General features: G+C 39.1%; 2 protein-coding genes across 2 annotated transcripts in view; both read right to left on the bottom strand.

Annotated features, from left to right (window-relative positions):
• Positions 1-9083: 9083 nt before the first annotated feature.
• Positions 9084-10518, bottom strand: LOC127849245 (uncharacterized). Its single transcript, XM_052381965.1, has 2 exons — positions 10447-10518; positions 9084-9584 (listed from the first exon to the last, which is right to left on the bottom strand). The coding sequence occupies exons 1-2, from the start codon at positions 10516-10518 to the stop codon at positions 9084-9086; spliced, it is 573 nt and encodes a 190-aa protein (XP_052237925.1).
• A 1854-nt stretch (positions 10519-12372) lies between these two features.
• LOC127849244 (chitin synthase chs-2-like) overlaps positions 12373-16459 on the bottom strand; it is a 78759-nt gene continuing 74672 nt past the window's right edge. Inside the window, exons 21-23 of the mRNA XM_052381963.1 lie at positions 15077-15276; positions 14386-14592; positions 12373-13995 (exon numbers count right to left, since the gene is read on the bottom strand). Coding sequence (XP_052237923.1) covers positions 13758-13995; positions 14386-14592; positions 15077-15276 — 645 coding nt within the window. The 3' untranslated portion in view covers positions 12373-13757. The remainder of the gene's footprint in view (positions 13996-14385; positions 14593-15076; positions 15277-16459) is intronic.

Genomic DNA, 16459 nt, shown 5'->3' with positions numbered 1-16459 from the left:
AAACAATGTTAGGCCTTGTTTGTAGGAAATGACATTTTCCATTGAAGTGATCGATTTATACTATCATAACAAGCCAGAGACGGGAATCAATACCGTGTTGATAATCACAAAAAAGCAATTACGTTTTGATAATCGGCATCATTGTTATGGTTAACTAGAGAACATTTGTTTTGGGGAAAAAATGCATAGAAATAAAAATTATATCACGAGTATCACTTTTTATTGAAAAATTGACGAGTTAACATCATATTTGCTCTATCGCATTAAAAATATTATTTGTTTAAGGTATTTACGTCATTAACCGTTTGAGGAAAAGTTTATTATTTTAATAAAGAAAACGATTTATAAAACAAATATCATTGCAAAACAGCAATTGTTACGTTATTTAAATTAAGTATTTATTTTATCATCGTATAGTTGCGCATTGCGTTGTGTATAAAAACAAACGTATAGTTATGAGTATTTGAGATAGCAATACTTATTTACACAACTTTTAAAGCAAAATGATAATAATGTTTGATGTAAAAAGAGACATATTTCTAGGAATCGTCAAAATACGTGTTGTAAGTAGTTCAACAGACTAGCGTAGCATTTTTCAATTATAAGAGATAATATATATGTGGTTTGAGTCGTACAAAAATGAAGTCAAGTGTAAAATATGGTGACGAATTTATTTTATGATTCAACATTATAAAAGCGTGACCTAAGTTGTATTTACCTGCTGGATGATACCAGCTACCAGTTGCATGTAGCCCTATACCGCTATCGGAGAGAGGTTACGTTTCACTCTTTCAGTGCTGGAACAGAATTTTGAAGGCCTAGGCAAACAGTTTGGATCCACATGAGACGCCACAGAACGTGGCGTCTAATCAGGATCCAAACAGTTTGCAATTTTGATAGTGTTCTTTGAAAAAAAATCGAAGAAAATGCTTATTTTAGGATTTCAGGAGACGACATTTTAGCAGAAGACAACTTTCCCAGCATGCAAAGGGTTCATTTAAATAAGTTTAAACAAATTTATGTGCAATCACATTAAATTAGGAAAATGTAGAATAGTTAATATAAGAAGCAGAACATATTTAGAATTCACAGCGTTAAAATTCGTATTAGTTTCCTCCCGACTGTATGTTGTAGTCTAGCTGGTGTAGTTAATACAACTCATGGCGTATGAAGCTACATGTTTATTCAGTAATGTGTTATCTGCAAGTGTTCAACAAACTGTATAGCATATTCATAAGACAACTCTTACGGATAATTGTTAAGTATAATATAGTGATGTCCCTTTAACTATGCATTTGATTACGGAACACTGTAGACTTACAGCTGTATTTAAGTAATCTTCAAAAAAGGAGTGCGTGTCTTTCCTCTTTTATATGTCCCCCACTATAGTAGTGGGGGACATATTGTTTTTGCCCTGTCTGTTGGTCTGTCTGTCTGTCTGTTTGCGCCAACTTTAACATCTTGCAATAACTTTTGCAATATTGAAGATAGCAACTTGATATTTGGCATGCATATGTATCTCATGGAGCTGCACATTTTTAGTGGTGAAAGGTCAAGGTCAAGGTCATCCTTCAAGGTCAAAGGTCAAATATATGGGTCAAAATCGCTAATTTAATGTACACTTTTGCAGTATTTCAATATTCAAGATAGCAACTTGATATTTGGCATGCATGTGTATCTCATGGAGCTGCACATTTTGAGTGGTGAAAGTTCAAGGTCATCCTTCAAGGTCAGAGGTCAAATATATGTGGCCAAAATCGCTTATTTTATGAATACTTTTGCAATATTGAAGATAGCAACTTGATATTTGGCATGCATGTGTATCTCATGGAGCTGCACATTTTGAGTGGTGAAAGGTCAAGATCATCCTTCAAGGTCAGAGGTCAAATATATGTGGCCCAAATCGCTTATTTTATGAATACTTTTGCAATATGGAAGATAGCAAATTGATATTTGGCATGCATGTGTATCTCATGGAGCTGCACATTTTGAGTGGTGAAAGGTCAAGGTCATCCTTCAAGGTCAAGTATATGGGTCAAAATTGCGCATGTAATGTCACTTCTGCAATATTGAAGCTAGCCATTTTATATTTGAAATGCATGTGTATCTCAAGGAGCTGCACATTTTGAGTGGTGAAGGGTCAAGGTCAAGGTCATCCTACGAGGTCAACATCATATACGGGGACATTGTGTTTCTCAAACACATCTTGTTTCTCTATGTAATGTGTATTCTTCAGACAAATTTTGTCAATTATTCATAAAAACGTATATTATAAGTCCATATTGTACTGCATTCAAGAAATTGCATCCAGGAAATCTTGATCCAAAGACGATTTGAACATTTTCAGTGATATGTTTGCCACTTATTATACACTACACATTACACTTTCACTGGTTTACTGTTGTTCTAACCAATAGTCTTTCTTTAAATGTAATGCTTATGTAACTATCAGTCGAACCCAATGCACATGTGAGTACAGCTTACATGAATTTAATCTAAACCCAATATTATTAACCCATTTGTGCCTAGCGTCTAGAAAAAATGCATTGGCAAACAGCGTAGACTCAGATGAGACGCTGCATGATGCGGCGTCTCATCAGGGTCTGCGCTGTTTGCTTAAAGGAATATCTGTAAGAAATATTCTAAATATAGAAATAAATATACTCGACATCCCTAATTTTGGAAATAAATTCATCCAATTCAGAAGGATGGGAAAGTCCACTAGGCATAAAGTGGTTAAGGACATTGGCGCACAAAAAAAACATGAACATAGGAATGACGAATTGAGTTAATGCGGGGCATGTTTCCACTCATGGTGTGATTTTATAAATGTCGATCTCAAGCATGGCTTTCCTCCAGTCTGTCTTCCAGTCGTCTGTGTACTAAACGTACATATACAAGATGCACATTTCACTTCAGAAAAACAAGGTTTGATAAATCATGTAATGGAATGAAGGGAATGAAGACGCCGAGATTAACAAAAGCATCATTATCATGATTATGTTTTATGCAGCATATTGGTTTCGAAAACAAGCACGTTTGAGTTCGGTTTTATACATCTATTTAAATGCACTTTGGATTTAATCATGAAACAGTAATAGAGTTGCTATTCAATTTGATTGAAGAGGTAGATTTTTTTTTATTAAACTCGATCATATATTTAAATTAACGCAAATTATTTTTTATTCAGTATTTCGGAAAGACCGCTCAAGAAAAGAATGAGTGAAAGTGTGTACGCATATTTCTATCTAATTGCAGCCGCAGACCATTTTTAGCAGTCTTGGACAAGTGTGAATTATTTTTACTGTAATGATGATTTTTGCCCGACCCAAAATATTGTCGCCACGGTTCCTGCGGGCCCTTCTGTCTTGCCAATAAACGCTTTGGGCCTATTTGTTATACATGTAAATTGTCTTGTGTGTAATACGTCTTTAATCCAGTGACTACTATTTGAGTAATTATAAAAAAAAATCATTACTCTTTTGAATAGTACACATTCAGCAGTTTTAAAATTAATGGCGCATAGACAAATTATTGCATCTAGTATGGCTTGCGAAGCACACATACGTGTCAACCTTTCAAGTTTACTGTACCCAAACCATTCACATTGGATGTGTATTTTATATCTGATGATATCTGATGACAATTACTCAATAGGAGCTAATTGAAGATATCGACCGAGTTTACTCTGTCAGTTAATACCAGGTCATAGTTCTCTAGTTAGAAACTTTATTATATGACATCTTTAAAACAGGAAACCTTTAACTGACGTTATCATCTTTTAATAAAAATGCTAACCCAAAACGATGGTATTTGTGAATTACGTTAATTGGTGCCTTCTGAATGAGTCGACACAAACTGGGAGGTTGGACTTCCGAAAATATCCCGCTGAACGAACTTTTGCGAGCATCCTTTTTACATACTATACCAGTTCGCTGAAGATATATACATTTATAGAGTATATGATGTGAGTTTTGGATAAAGATCAAGTAAATCATGCGAGGCTTAGAACCGATGTAGCGCGAGGCTCGCCGAGCACTAAAATGGTTCGTGCCGAGCATGATAAACTTGATCTTTATCCAAAACTCACATAATACTAGTATTCTATTTATCCTATTATTTCCTCCTATTTTCCGTGAAAAATTATCAAATATCGCATTTTTTGACAATTTTGTTTTTCCGTAGATGACAAAAATGTATTCTCCAATATTTGAAATCTGATTTAAAATAGCGATAGTATAAAGCTCAAGTTTATACGATCGTTGTTATACTATCGATTTTCATCTGGTAATAGGATAAAACTCCTTATTGATAGTCTACCAGAATGGCGACTTATCTATGTTACGCCATAAATCATTTATTTAGACGTGAATGGAGCATTCCATGTATAGCAAGAAAAGCGGTATAAGTTTTAACATTTGGCAAGTTTTGCGAATCGCATAGTTAAGTGAATAAAAATTCGTAGAATAATTCCGGACATTTTCAATAATCGGCATGCGATGTACACATAGGCCACCATTTCTAATTGATCACGTCAGGAGAGTTTTTTTCGATTGAAGGGCTATATACAGAATTAATTTGAGGCCAAGTTTGATTCGGGATCTCCTTGTAATAAGCCTTTTTCGCGAACCAAGGATCCTCCATTTACTACAAATTGCCGTACTCAATAAATACCAATAAGGAACAATTACACTTAGCCTTTGCACTGTCGTGGTAATTTTCCCGCGAGGGAAAGCAAATGCAATAGAAGACGCCTTTATAAAATGTTTAGCGACCGAAAGATAAAGACCCCTCAAGGAGATAACATCCAGTCTACTCGTTAAAATCAGGAAAAACGCACTTAACAAAGCCAGCAATTTCTCGTTCGGTACCGTCGATTTCAAACTAATTGCCCAATCTAAATTAACAATGGGTGTCATATACGTCACCCAATACGCGGATATAGGCAAACTAAAAATAAGTTCTGAAATCCAATCAAACGTGGGAGCCGTCCATAGTTGTGCTAAAGAAACGTTCTAACTGAAACAGAAAACATTAAGACAGAAAACGTGCCAACAAAGGTACAAGACCAAACTATAAAACCCGCGCTTATGGCTAAGCACAAATGCTTCAAATGTCAGATGTTCGGCCATGCTACTTAAGTATGTAATAACAATGCGAAGTGCCCACACTGCGCGGTTAATTATACACACGCGACATGCATTTAGGGTGGTGCGGTGGTCGAGTGGTAACACTCTGGTCTACCATTCCAGAGGTCCCCGGTTCAAATCCCGGCCGGGGCACTGGAAATATCAGAAATGCTTCAAGTGTTTCCCACCCAACTAGAGATGTACTGGTATGAAACCCAGGTAATTCTCGCGTGTATCGGTGCTATACACTGAGCACGTAAAAGAACCAAGGTATCTATTCGCAAAGAGCTAGGGTATCGCACCCGGATTCCTTGTATCCCAATACTGTCTCTTCTGCTTGCTGTCTCTTCAGCAAAAACCAAAGGACCCCATTGGAAATAAGTGCTTGCACTTTCATGGGTTATCCTTGACCGCAAGGTCAAAATAAATACACACAAATAAATACATACATACATACATGGCCATGGTGTAAAGCGATGAGCGAACTGTGGCGGTGGGCACAGCGACGTACAGGGGTTACCCGGTATATTTAAATTACTCATCTACAATCATTAGAAAGGACTTGTTACAAACCAATGCATTAATAATGCGCAAACCATTTAAAGGGACCCGATATGACACTAATAGCAAAGTCGTGGATTGGGTAATCTGAATCATGAATCCTGTACACCCTCAGAAACTAATTCCTCGAAAACGAGGCAGAATATTTTATCGAACACACTACCCCTACACCACCCCGAACGACCGTCATCAGCATCAGCAAAAAACTACATCTAAAACACAACATGGAAGCCAGACTCTTTCACAACATCAACAGCAACAACAAAAACAACCGACCACCTCACAAACACCAAATCCTCCAAAAAAGTTTTGCACCACTCAACCATCCAAACAACAACAACACGAAAATAACGCTATCGATAGCTTCAGCATAGGGAACGCGAAACATATTAATTTTCACCAATGTTTATCCATATGAACCGGCTTCGCATGGCTAGTAACAGCTCAACCCTACACATTCGCCCTAGCCTCCAAAGGAAGAACTCGCTTGCACCACCCTTTTCGGCCTTCTTCCGCCACGCGCACGGTCCATACTAAGTAAAAATAGCAGCATTAAGCCCGCATGATAGGACCATATAACACTTCACAACCCCTCACTGTCTGCGACACTACCAATTACTTTTATAAACAACCTAAGCGTCATGTCGTGGAACAACCGAAGGATTGGCAATTATAACTCTATTGACAAAATGTATGATCTTCAGAATTTTAATAACAATAATAAAGTGCATGTGGTATGTTTACAGGAAAGGAATTTTAAAAGCAATCGCCGGCAGGTTCACCTGAAAAGGCTTCCGAGAACTTATACGATCTAAAAACAAACATAAAAAATCTGGGCTCTGGGGTAGCAATATATGAAAACAATCGGGCATTCTATTTGCTGAGTAGGACATCAATCAGGGATGGTCCATTGAATTGTGTGCCATCACTTTTACTTGACTTATCATTATACCGTATTCAATGCGTGTATGCACAAACTAAAAAAATACAATTAACAGTTATTCTAAAATACAATGAATGAAAAAATAAAAATATTGTTGGAGATTTCAGCTTAAATAACCCCGAGGGTGTTTTTACACTGAAATAGGCGGCGCCCCGGCCTCCCGATTACGTTGTTTCTGTTTTAAGTGGCGCAATATATTCTTGGTTCTGACGTAGGCGGCGTGGCAATATATATAACGTTCCTTAACGACCGCGCGTACGCCATACGACGGGTCTCGGTGAGTCCTACACGCGTGCCCTATTTCGCACCTGAATTGCAAGGTGGTTGCGTGCGGCGCGTTACCGTATAATGGGAGTCTATGTCTCGATGTTGGAGGCAAAGTGTTTTTCCGAGAGCGATGAAACTTGGCACACTTGTGTGACTCAGTATGCCGAGCATGTCTCAAGTGTTGCCGTCCCCCCCCCCCCCCCCCCCGATGACGAGTTTACGGTAAAAGTGGCGCCTTAGGTTTTTGGTTCTGTCGTTAGCGGCGCGGCCATACGACGTCAATTAGCGATGAAACTTGGCAAACCTGTTGGACCCAGTGTGCAAAGCAGGCTCCAGGTGTCGCTATCCCTCCCGGCGACTTCCTTTCCGATATTATTGGCGCCATACTAGCTACTCTGTTATGGCTCCATTCGACGGGTTTCGGTGAGCCCTACACACTTGCCAAATTTCGCGACTAAATTCCAAGGCGTTTGCGCTCGTCGCGGATTTAACGCTTACGTCTAAACGCCCATAGTGACCTCGTCGCTCTGTTACCTTTTAAAGGGAGCATATATCCCGATGCTGGGGGCAAAGTGTTTGTCCGAATGCGATGACACTTGGCACACTTGTTTGAATCAGTAAGCCGAGAAACACTCAAGTGTCGCCTTCCCTACCGATGACGTCTTTTCTGGTATAAATGGCTCCGTAGGTTCTCGGTTCTGACGTAAGCAGCGAGAACATATTACGTCACTTTGCGATGAAACTTGACAAACTTGTATGGCCCAGTGTGTCAATCAGGCTACAGGTGTCGCCGTCCCTCCCCGTTACGTCGTTCCCGTTATAAGTGGCACCATAGATTATCGATTCGGACGTAAGTGGCGCGGCCATCTGAAATTTCCTAACGACCGGACTGACGCCGTTCGACGGGTCACGTTTAACCATACGCGCGTGCCGTATTTCGCGCCTCTATTCCGATGCGTTTGCGAGCGGCGCCGGTTTTACGATTACGTGTAACCTCCCATAGTGACGCCATCGCTCCGTTACCGTATGATGGATGCCTATATCTTAATGCTGGAGGCAGCGTGTCTATCCGAGAACGATGAAACATGCCTCACGTGTCCCTCCCGTTGACGCCACTGCCTTTATAACTGACGCCATAGGTTCTCTGTTCTGACGTTATCGGCGGCGTGGATATTTGACGTAACTTAACAATGAAACTTGGCAAATTTGTTCGGTTTAGTGTGCCAAGCACGTTCCAGGTGTCGCCGACCATTCTGATGACGCCATTGACGTTATAACTGACGGCATATGTGTGCGGTTCTAACGTGAGCGGCGCGGCTATATTATGTTTCTTAACGACCGGACTGTCCCCAAACGACGTGACGCGAAGAGCTCTAAATACGTACCCAACTTCGCGACTTAATTCCGAGGCGTTTGCTAGCGGCTCCGGTTTAACGTTAACGTGTAAACAACCATAGTGACTCCATCGGCTGCCTTTCCTTATAATGATGGCTGTTCTCGCGTTGCTGGAGACAAATTATTTGTTCGAGAACAATGAAATATGGCACACTTGTTAAGCTCAGTGAGTCGAGCATGTCGCAAGTTTCGCCGTCCCTCCCGATGATAACTGACGTCATAGGTACTCGATTATGACGTAAGCGGCGCGGCTATTTGACATAACTTAACAATGAAGCTTGGCGCACTTACTCGGCTCAGTGTGCCAAGCAGGTTTCAGGTGTCGCCGACCATCCCGGTGACGCCAATGATGCTATAACTGATGCCATAGGTTCTCGGTTATGACGTTAGCAGCGCGGTTATATGACATTTCTAACAAACCGGACTGACCCATTCGACGGGTCTCGGTTAGCGCTACTCAAGTGAACACACCTGGTTTGTAAACACTTTCTGGAAGGTTGTGAACCCTGTCGGGGGGTCATGAATACTGTCTGGAGGGTCATAAACCCTTTCATCGGGTCAAGAATACTGTCTGGAGGGTTGTTTACACTGTCTGGAGGGTTGTGAACACTTTCTGGAGGGTTGTGAAAACTGTCTGAAGGATTGTGAAAACTGTGAGGCAAAGGGTTTTGAGACTTGTGATCACTGTCAGGTGGTCTTAAACCCTCTCTGGGGTTATAACCACAGTCTGGAAGGTTGTGAACCCTGACTGGGCTTATGAACACCGACAGAAAGATTGTGAACACTGTCTAGAAGGTTGTGAACACTGTCTTGAGGGCTGTGAACACTTTCTGGAGAGTTGTGAATACTGTCTGGATGTTTGCGAACACTAATTGGAGGTTGTGAACACTGGTTGGAGGTTTGCGAACACTGGCTGGAGGGTTGTGAACACTGTCTGGAGGGTTTTGAACACTGGCTGGAGGGTTGTGAACACTGTCTGGATGTTTGCGAACACTGGCTGGAAGGTTGTGAACACTGTCTGGAGTGTTGTAAACACTGTCTGGAGGGTGGTGAACACTGTCTAGAGGGTGGTGAACACTGTCTGGGGGTTTGCGAACACTGGCTGGAAGGTTGTGAACACTGGCTGGAAGGTTGTGAACACTGTTTGGAGGGTGGTGAACGCTGTCTGGAGGGTGGTAAACACTGTCTGGAGGGTGGTGAACACTGTCTGGAGGGTGGTGAACACTGTCTGGAGGGTGATGAACACTGTCTGGAGGATGGTGAACACTGTCTGGAGGGTGGTACACTGTCTGGAGGGTTGTGAACACTGTCTAGAGGGTTGTGAACACTGTCTGGAGGGTGGTGAACACTGTCTGGAGGGTGGTGAACACTGTCTGGAAGGTGGTGAACCCTGACAAGGGGTTATAAACACCGACAGAAAGATTGTGAACACTGTCTAGAAGGTTGTAACACTGTCTGGAGGGCTGTGAACACTTTCTGGAGGGTTGTGGACACTGTCTGGAGGGTTGTGAAAACTGTGAGGCAAAGTATTTGAACATGTATTAAAACTTGGCACACTTGTATTATCTCAATGTGCACAGCGTGACTGAAGTGTCGCCAACCCTTTGGTTACGTTATTGACGTTACAAATGACTTCAACGTTTAAACTTATGACGTCGCAGGCGCGATCAAATGACGTCACATAGCGATCGGGCTGACGTCATTCGACGGGTGTCCAGCTCTACAACGGGCCAACATTCGCGACTCTATTCAAAGGCGTTTGTGAGCTTCGCCTGTTTGACGTCTACTTGTAAACGTTTAAAGTGGCGTCATCGGCTGCCATTCCTTATAATTCTAGTATAGAATTTGACCGACAGTTATTAACTTTGGAATACCTGTTTGTCTCAATCTGTCCAATATGTCTAAAATGTCGCCGACCCTCCCGGTGACGTCATTTGCTTAAAAAAATAACGTCAACGTTGAAACTTACGACGTCATCGGTACGGCCATACTAGACGTTATATAACGGTCGGGGTGACGTTATTTGACGGATCTCCGCGAGCTCTACAAATGTGTCATGCCGCTGTTTTTTAAGTGACGACATTGACGTTACAATCGACGTCAAAGTTATGAATGACAAGGTCATTTTACGTCACATAACGGCTGGAATACCGTCATTTGACAGGTCTCGATGATTCCTACAGAAGTGCCAACTTTCGCGACTAAATTCAAAGTTGACGCCATCGACTGCTATTCTTATAATGGTGGCTGCTCTCTCGTTGATGGAGGCAAAGAATTTGACCGGCAGTCTTGAAACTTGGCATTTTTGTTTGGCTAAATGTGCTCGGAATGTCTAAAGTTTCGCCGACTCGTCTATCTAACGTTATATAACGGCTTGAGTTATGTCAGTCGACGGGTCTCGGTTAGTTCTACAAACCTGCCACGTCGCCGAACCTCGCAGTGACGACATTGACACTTAAGTTGAAACTTAAGAGCGAATACCATACAGAATACACCAAGCTGGAACATATCATACCATACAGAATACACCAAGCTGGAACATATCATACCATACAGAATACACCAAGCTGGAACATATCATACCATACATAATACACCAAGCTGGAACATATCATACCATACAGAATACACCAAGCTGGAACATATCATACCATACAGAATACACCAAGCTGGAACATATCATACCATACAGAATACACCAAGCTGGAACATATCATACCATACATAATACACCAAGCTGGAACATACCATACAGAATACACCAAGCTGGAACATATCATACAATGAATTGTGCAATGTTTTTTACAAATCTCTTTCAAATGTGTGTATCTCCTTTGATCACGCTTACATACATGTTTTTTTTCGCCTAAAACAATCCAATTACGGATAGCTCAGACCCTTGAGTGCGGTTTGGATTTGACCGTCGACTAGAAAAAAATAATTATTAGTTCAGTTTGTGGCATTGAACATATGTCTTGATTAAAATGCATACATTCACACGAAAAATGTATGTTATGTTTATCATTTTTTAAACGTCATAGTAGTTTAATTGTTCCAGATTGTACAATATAGTTAGGGACGCGGTATGCTTGTTGTTCCCTACCGGTGAAACCGGAGGGACTTATGTTTTGCGCTCTGTCTGTCTGTCTGTCAGTCTTTCCGTCACACTTTTTTGGATCCTGCGATAACTGGTTGCTATGGCAACACATATTTATAAAAAAAAATCTGACAATGGTGGAGTTTCACCGGTAGGGGACCATATTGCTTGGCAATCTCTAGTTTACTCTGTAATTGTAAGCTCATGGGTGATATAATGTACAATTTATTGTCGCTAAATATAAATGTTTGTATGCATATTTAAATGAACATAAATGATGTAAAATACAGCACCAAAACATTACTAACAAGACTATTGCCAAGCAACATGTCCCCGACCGGTAAAACTCTACCATTTTCAGATTTTTTAATATTTATTGCCGTAGCAACCAGAATTCTTGACATACGAACAAAATAAAATGACATGCATAATCTCCATATTGCCATCTATCCATGTTTCAAGTTTCGTGAAAAAATATGAGGAACTTTTAAAGTTATCGCAGGATTCAGAAAAGTGTGACGGACAGACTGACAGACAGACTGACTCCGGTTTCACCGGTAGGGGACAATAAATGTATCGCGAACAACGTTCATTTGCAAATTATTGTATTTAATTTATTTTAATAACTATCAATTTGTAATGAACAAATATTTTCTTCTTGATGGGGATAACATAATATTAATGCTTCATTTACATAAAAAACATTTAAACGTTTGTTTTAAGTGTGCATCCCATATTTAAATGTTCACCTATGTTAAAATTCATCCCAGCAACTATTTTTCTGAACAATCTTAGAATATTACTCACAATTATAAAACCTTTACACTTTCTTCGTTTTTAATTTTTTTCTTTCGAAGTTTCACAAAAGATGTAGAATAAAGCAAAGATATTAAAAGATACAAAGGTATGATTTCTGCAAAAAATATATGTAAATATTATAAAAATAAGCACATAAATATATTTATAGTACACTATAGGTTGGTACTAAATATGATTTCGAGCAATAAGCAAATATGTATTTAAATAGTATAATATACCGCAATAGTATACATGTTTGATAAAAATATATATGTATATTTTTTACTTCATGTACAAGTATCTACAAACACATCACAGTCAAAAGCACATAAATATAAGTGTATTTATAGATGTAAGCTTATGCGTGGACAAAACCTAAATGTTCCATTGTGAAGCAAATTGTTAAAATAAAAACAAAACATTTTGCTATTTTCTATGACAGCAATAATATTATTTTTATGAGTGCAGCACAATCATACCAATTATATAGGATCTTGCACGAGTTGTCATATCATACCATATTTTATTAAACGAGTCTTTCACAACCTTTGCCTTTGGCGAGCTTACTAACGAATTTCCTGAACGAATTCAATACAAAATGGTATGATATGACAACGAGTGTCATATCTTTTTTATCACATGCTTTTAAATGAGCAAATTAAATAAATATTTACGCAATCATAATGATTAATCCCGAATGTTGTTTACATTTCGTGACGTCATTTTACGTTGAAACGTCATTTCAGCAAAATAAGAAAATGCGATTGGTCAATAAACGAAAACTAAGCCAATGAGAACGCTTAAAAATGTTGTATTACACACGTGTAATATAAAAAAAATGTAATGGTTGTATTACATGGGAGACAGGGTATAGAATGTGATAAAATATTGTATAAGTCACTCATGTTAAATTTAACACCGTATAACTATATTTAAATAAGTAAAAAAAAATGTCATTGCCGAGTATACTGATATATAAGATTGTCAAAAATATTACGGAATATAAATGCAGTATTTTTAACATATATAAGCATAGATAACAGTAAAACAACTTTTTAAAGAAGATTACAACGTCAGTCGTCTTTGAAAAGGATACATAAGAAAATCTGGTAAAAGCATGCATCAGAAGAGTACACTCCAAAAAAAAAAATGTTAAAGAAGGTTTTAAATACATAAAATTGGGAATCTTAATTATGTGTCCACGTACGGTCTGGATAATGATTACGACTATAATAGTATTGGCCTAACGTCTGCATATGTTTTATGTACACACGTCAAGAGCTGTTATTAACAAACTTGTAATAACTGATCCTTAATTTTATATATGTCCGGTATCTTTCATTTTGTCTTAGGATTTTTTGTAACCGACATGCTTAAAGAATTCCAAACCTGATTGCGATCATAAAGGGTTTTGCTTTAAAGTTGGTGTAAACTTTTCATTTATCTGCTTAAAAATGCTTTAATCTCTGTGCGCATTTATTAATGTAAGCTTAAAGCTAACTGCACGCACTAAGCAATGGCGTCTTTGCGTGAATATCGTCGTAATCGCCGTCTGGTCTAAAACAGTCTAAAACGCGAATTTCTCCACAGGAACATCGTTGTCGGACTCAGTATCTGACGGAATATTACTGTCCCTCTCGGCGACTGCAAGGCGCGCGATGTCATTGACAGTGACCTTGCTCTTTGGTCTGTCTTGTGCGGATCCGGATGAGGGTACAGTGGAACTTTGAATTTTGGCGCGTAGGGCCGCTTTACGCCATCTATTGGCGACAACTTCGCCCCGTTGTACTATAGCACTTTTGATTCTGGAGATAATAAATTAAAATTCAAACGTGTAGAAAAAAATTATAATGATGTTTTGCGTATTGCAACACAACATTGATTCGTATGGTACAGCTTTATGAAAGAGTGGACAGGCTGAAATCGGGCAAGATAATCTTAAACCGACTTTCCTGTTAAACAGCATGATATTGCACACCGTTTTCAATTTGTATAGATGTAAACGTTTAACTCTTGTAGTATCTTAAATCCTTGTGCATATAAATAATGATGAATTCGATGTGTTAAGCTTTTAAAGCTTAATCTGTTATGAACAATTAGTGCGTATACCTCATTGCATTGATTAAAAAGATAAACTGGTAAATTGGTATTGCACCTGTGGTAATGTAGATAGCGTATGACAAATGTGTTGATACCTGGGATCCTTCGACATCTGTACGATTGTGAAGATACTCTTGCGGTCCATTCGTCTGAACACCATCCGGGCGGATTTCAGCTCCCGGCTCTGGACGGTTCCATCTTCTGGTGACGTCACGGTGATTCCCGGAGTCACGGCGGAGTTTCCGGCATCGAGGTTCGCGGAAGAGCTCATGTCCGAATCCTCCATGTGTCGTTGTAGTTTCCTGCATAACGATCAAACTTATTGCTTTCAAACTCCATAAAAACCAGTTTTGATTTGCAATTTTATGTTGGTTCACTAAGCAATATATTTCTAAAACCGAATCATTAAAATTGGCATAGATGCGTCCTTTTAATTAGCTTATGATTAAAATTTATAATGAAGGTAGCACACGGAACGCCGAATACTGTGCTGAGATGTTGCTGCAAGTAACAAACATTTTCAGTTATCAGCAAATTGGTCTTACCAAGAGATGTTATGCGGCAAATTACCAAACAATCAGTTTTTCACGTTAAAAAAATGCTAATGCTTAAAATGCTTGTCAGATGAACAATACAATACTGTTAATTTATTGAGGTTCTACGCATATAAAAAAGACAATCTTAGTTATCACTACTTGAAATTTTTCAAGAATGTTTTGCTCGGAGAAACAATTAAAGAATGTAAATTGCTTGAGATAAAAATGAAAAACACAAACTCATTATTACTTGAAGTTTTTCATGAATGTGTTGCTCAGCGTGCTGTACTGTTGTTCCCGACGCCGACGGGCAAGTTTAGACCACAGCTCCTTTCGGCGAACGCCATTCTGCGCCCCGCCGGCTTCGTCGGTGTCGGCGGTGTCAGCTGTTGATTCGGCGACACTTCCAGCCGATGAAACCACTGATTTGGTGTCGTCGTCTTTTACCGCCTTAAATACGTCAAATTAGTACTGTGCATTTGTATATTAAACCTGGTCGCCAGGAGATATAATCATTATTTTGCGTATGCCGGGGTATGCTAGCAACGCGTGAATAAAGATAATGTGATACAACACATATTCAAATGACAAGTAGTTTGCCAGGGTCCGGTTTAATAAAAAATTACAAAACACGACTGTAGTCGCGCGACTGTGCAGTCGACCGACAGTTGTCGGCCGCCAACTGACAAATTGTCGCGTTCACGGAGAAATTTGCCGCGACTGTGGTCGCATGACTGTGTGGTCAGTCGACTGCGGTCTTTGTAGTCGCTATTTTTTAGAAAATTATCTCTTCCGCAATCAACATTTCTTTATTTATTGTGCGAAAACTCATATCACGAAAAGTAAATCTTAAATTTGTTAAAATAATATGATATTATTTGTTTAAACAGAATTCGCTTGCGGATTCTTCGTCTAAGGTGTGTTTGTAATAATATTCATTAAGTTATCAAAGTTCAAATACAAAATCTGACGCAATGAAATATAATCTACTACTATGGTTCACGCATCTCTGGACAATGTCCTTTCGCGTCTCAAAATTGCAGAACCTCAAACATACTTGCCAACGCAGTTTCAAGATGTTGGTACTAAAGACCGTACATTTATATGAATATTCACCATATACCAATATGAATTGGTGCGCTCGACAAATCGGACGGAAGGAAGGATCGAATGAATAATGCTCGTAGATCGAGGAAAACGCGTGCAAAAACTGCATTGTGGAGTCTGGATGTCTACGGAAGTCTTTAAAACCAAATAACGGGTTTGCAGTCAGCTCTGGAATTCACTAATGATTATGGACGTAATGCTGAGATATTTTTGTTAAAATGTTCTTTTATATCTGGCTTCTAAATCTGCCCAATAATTATTGCACTTAAAGTTTTGATACATTGCATTATCGTCTGCAAAATTCATATTAATGTGAATCTATCTAAATAAGGTTGACATTTCACTTTTATAGGATTGAACTTATGACACTTTATCTGGGCAATGATCGTTTTGTTAATTATTTATATTCCATTGTAAATTTCACTTCAACTTGATACACATACTCGAATAATATGTATGGGACTCTTCTAAATAAATCTAGGTACATTGTGCCGAGAAAATGGTATTTCGGGGAGTTTGTTCCTGC

The sequence above is a fragment of the Dreissena polymorpha genome, chromosome 10 (genome assembly GCF_020536995.1).
Source record: "Dreissena polymorpha isolate Duluth1 chromosome 10, UMN_Dpol_1.0, whole genome shotgun sequence".
In the NCBI taxonomy this organism is placed as follows: domain Eukaryota; kingdom Metazoa; phylum Mollusca; class Bivalvia; order Myida; family Dreissenidae; genus Dreissena; species Dreissena polymorpha.
This window is presented reverse-complemented; position numbering and strand designations above follow the sequence as displayed.

Excerpts from the sequence above, each read along its gene's own strand:
- LOC127849245 (XM_052381965.1), bottom strand. The coding sequence starts at position 10,518 with ATGGCGTCAACTTTGAATTTAGTCGCGAAAGTTGGCACTTCTGTAGGA. Across the intron at positions 9,585-10,446 it reads TCGAGACCTGTCAAATGACG|ACAGTGTACCACCCTCCAGA; the intron begins GTATTCCAGCCG and ends ACAACCCTCCAG.